The sequence below is a fragment of the Cebus imitator genome, unplaced genomic scaffold, assembly GCF_001604975.1.
Source record: "Cebus imitator isolate Cc_AM_T3 unplaced genomic scaffold, Cebus_imitator-1.0 Scaffold18, whole genome shotgun sequence".
Taxonomy (NCBI): domain Eukaryota; kingdom Metazoa; phylum Chordata; class Mammalia; order Primates; family Cebidae; genus Cebus; species Cebus imitator.
The window spans coordinates 7,496,374-7,499,200 of NW_016107333.1; the positions used below are offsets into that span (position 1 = coordinate 7,496,374).

The 2,827-nt window shown below is 44.4% G+C and overlaps 1 protein-coding gene across 1 annotated transcript in view; it reads left to right on the plus strand.

The window, feature by feature from the left end:
* LOC108292840 (caprin-1-like) overlaps window positions 1-2,780 on the plus strand; it is a 12,851-nt gene extending 10,071 nt beyond the window's left edge. The window contains 3 exon segments of the mRNA XM_037734436.1: window positions 208-1,697; window positions 1,700-2,005; window positions 2,008-2,780. Coding sequence (XP_037590364.1) covers window positions 208-1,697; window positions 1,700-2,005; window positions 2,008-2,159 — 1,948 coding nt within the window. The 3' untranslated portion in view covers window positions 2,160-2,780.
* The last annotated feature ends 47 nt before the right edge of the window (window positions 2,781-2,827 follow it).

Consider the following 2,827-nt stretch of genomic DNA (forward strand, 5'->3'; position numbering starts at 1 on the left):
AGGCGTGAGCCACCGCGCCCGGCCGTTACATTTATTTCTAAGTAATTTTTTTTTTTTTTTTTTGAGACAGAGTCTCATTCTGTCACCAGGCTGGAGTGCAGTGGTGCAATCTCGGCTCACTGCAACCTCCATCTTCTGGGTTGAAGCAATTCTCCTGTCTCAGCCAACATGGTGAAACCCCATCTCTACCAAAAATATAAAAATTAGCCGGGTGATCGATAAGAAACTTCGGAACCTGGAGAAGACAAAAGGTAAACTTGATGATTACCAGGAACGAGTGAACAAAGGGGAAAGGCTTAATCAAGATCAGCTGGATGCCGTTTCTAAGTACCAGGAAGTCACAAATAATTTGGAGTTTGCAAAAGAATTACAGAGGAGTTTCATGGTACTAAGTCAAGATATTCAGAAAACAATAAAGAAGACAGCACGTTGGGAGCAGCTGATGAGAGAAGAAGCTGAACAGAAACGTTTAAAAACTGTACTTGAGCTGCAGAATGTTTTGGACAAACCAGGAGATAATGAAGTGCGAACTGACCGGAAACAAGGTTTGAATGGAGTGCCAATATTGTCCGAAGAGGAATTGTCATTGTTGGATGAATTCTGTAAGTTAGTAGACCCTGAATGGGACATGAGCTTGAGGTCGAATGAACAGTATGAACATGCCTCCATTCACCTGTGGGACCTGCTGGAAGGGAAGGAAAAATCTGTACGTGGAACCACCTATAAAGTTCTAAAGGAAATTGTCGAGCGTGTTTTTCAGTCAAACTACTTTGACAGCACCCACAACCACCAGAATGGGTTGTGTGAGGAAGAAGAGGCAGCCTTAGCACCTACAGTTGAAAACCAGGTAGCTGAAGCTGAACCTGAGCCAGCAGAAGAGTACACTGAGCAAAATGAAGTTGAATCAACAGAGTATGTAAGTAGACAGTTCATGGCAGAAACACAGTTCACCAGTGGTGAAAAGGAGCAGGTAGATGAGTGGACAGTTGAAACAGTTGAGGTGGTAAATTCACTCCAGCAGCAACCTCAGGCTGCATCCCCTTCAGTACCAGAGCCCCACTCTTTGACTCCCGTGGCTCAAGCAGATCCCCTTGTGAGAAGACAGTGAGTACAAGACCTTATGGCACAGATGCAGGGTCCCTATAATTTCATACAGGATTCAATGCTGGATTTTGAAAACCAGACACTTGATCCTGCCATTGTATCTGCACAGCCTATGAATCCAGCACAAAACATGGACATGCCCCAGCTGGTTTGCCCTCCAGTTCATTCTGAATCTAGGCTTGCTCAGCCTACTCAAGTTCCTGTACAACCAGAAGCCACACAGGTTCCTTTGGTGTCATCCACAAGTGAGGGGTATATAGCGTCTCAACTCCTGTACCAGCCTTCTCATGCTACAGAGCCACGACCACAGAAGGAACCAATCGATCAGATTCAGGCAACAATCTCTTTAAATACAGACCAGACTACAGCATCATCATCCCTTCCTGCTGCTTCTCAGCCTCAAGTATTTCAGGCTGGGACAAGCAAATGTTTACATAGCAGTGGAATCAATGTAAATGCAGCTCCATTCCAATCCATGCAAACAGTGTTCAATATGAATGCCCCAGTTCCTCCTGTTAATGAACCAGAAACTTTAAAACAGCAAAATCAGTACCAGGCCAGTTATAACCAGAGCTTTTCTAGTCAGCCTCACCAAGGAGAACAGAGCTTCAGCAAGAACAGCTTCAAACAGTGGTGGGCACATACCATGGTTCCCCGGACCAGTCCCATCAAGTGACTGGTAACCACCAGCAGCCTCCTCAGCAGAACACTGGATTTCCATGCAGCAGTGAGCCCTTTTACAATAGCCGTGGTGTGTCTCGTGGAGGTTCCCGTGGTGCTAGAGGCTTGATGAATGGATCCCGGAACCCTGCCAATGGATTCAGAGGAGGATATGATGGTTACCACCCTTCATTCTCTAACACTCCGAACAGTGGTTATACACAGTCTCAGTTCAGTGCTCCCCGGATTACTCTGGCTATCAACGGGATGGATATCAGCAGAATTTCAAGCGAGGCTCTGGGCAGAGTGGACCACGGGGAGCCCCACGAGGTCGTGGAGATCCCCCAAGACCCAACAGAGGGATGCCGCAAATGAACACTCAGCAAGTGAATTAATCTGATTCACAGGATTATGTTTAATCGCCAAAAACACACTGGTCAGTGTACCATAATATGTTACCAGAAGAGTTATTATCTATTTGTTCCCCCTTTCAGGAAACTTATTGTAAAGGGACTGTTTTTATCCCATAAAGACAGGAGTACAGTTGTCAGCTTTATATTACCTGGAGATGGAAGGAAACTATTTTTACTCTGCATGTTCTGTCCTAAGCGTCATCTTGAGCCTTGCACGTGATACTCAGATTCCTCACCCTTGCTTAGGAGTAAAACAATATACTTTACAGGGTGATAATAATCTCCATAGTTATTTGAAGTGGCTTGAAAAAGGCAAGATTGACTTTTTGACATTGGATAAAATCTACAGATCAGCCCTCGAGTTATTCAGCAGTAACTGACAAACTAAAATATTTCCCTAGAAAGGAATATGAAAGGAGTGGAGTGTGGTTTGGCAGAACAACTGCATTTCACAGCTTTTCCAGTAAAAGTGGAGCACTGAACGTTTAGATGCATACCAGATTATGCATGGGTCCTAATCACACATATAAGGCTGGCTACCAGCTTTGACACAGCACTGTTCATGTGGCCAAACAACTGTGGTTTAAAAACACACGTAAAATGCTTTTTTTTTTTTTTTTTTTTTTTTTTGAGACGGAGTTTCGCTCTTT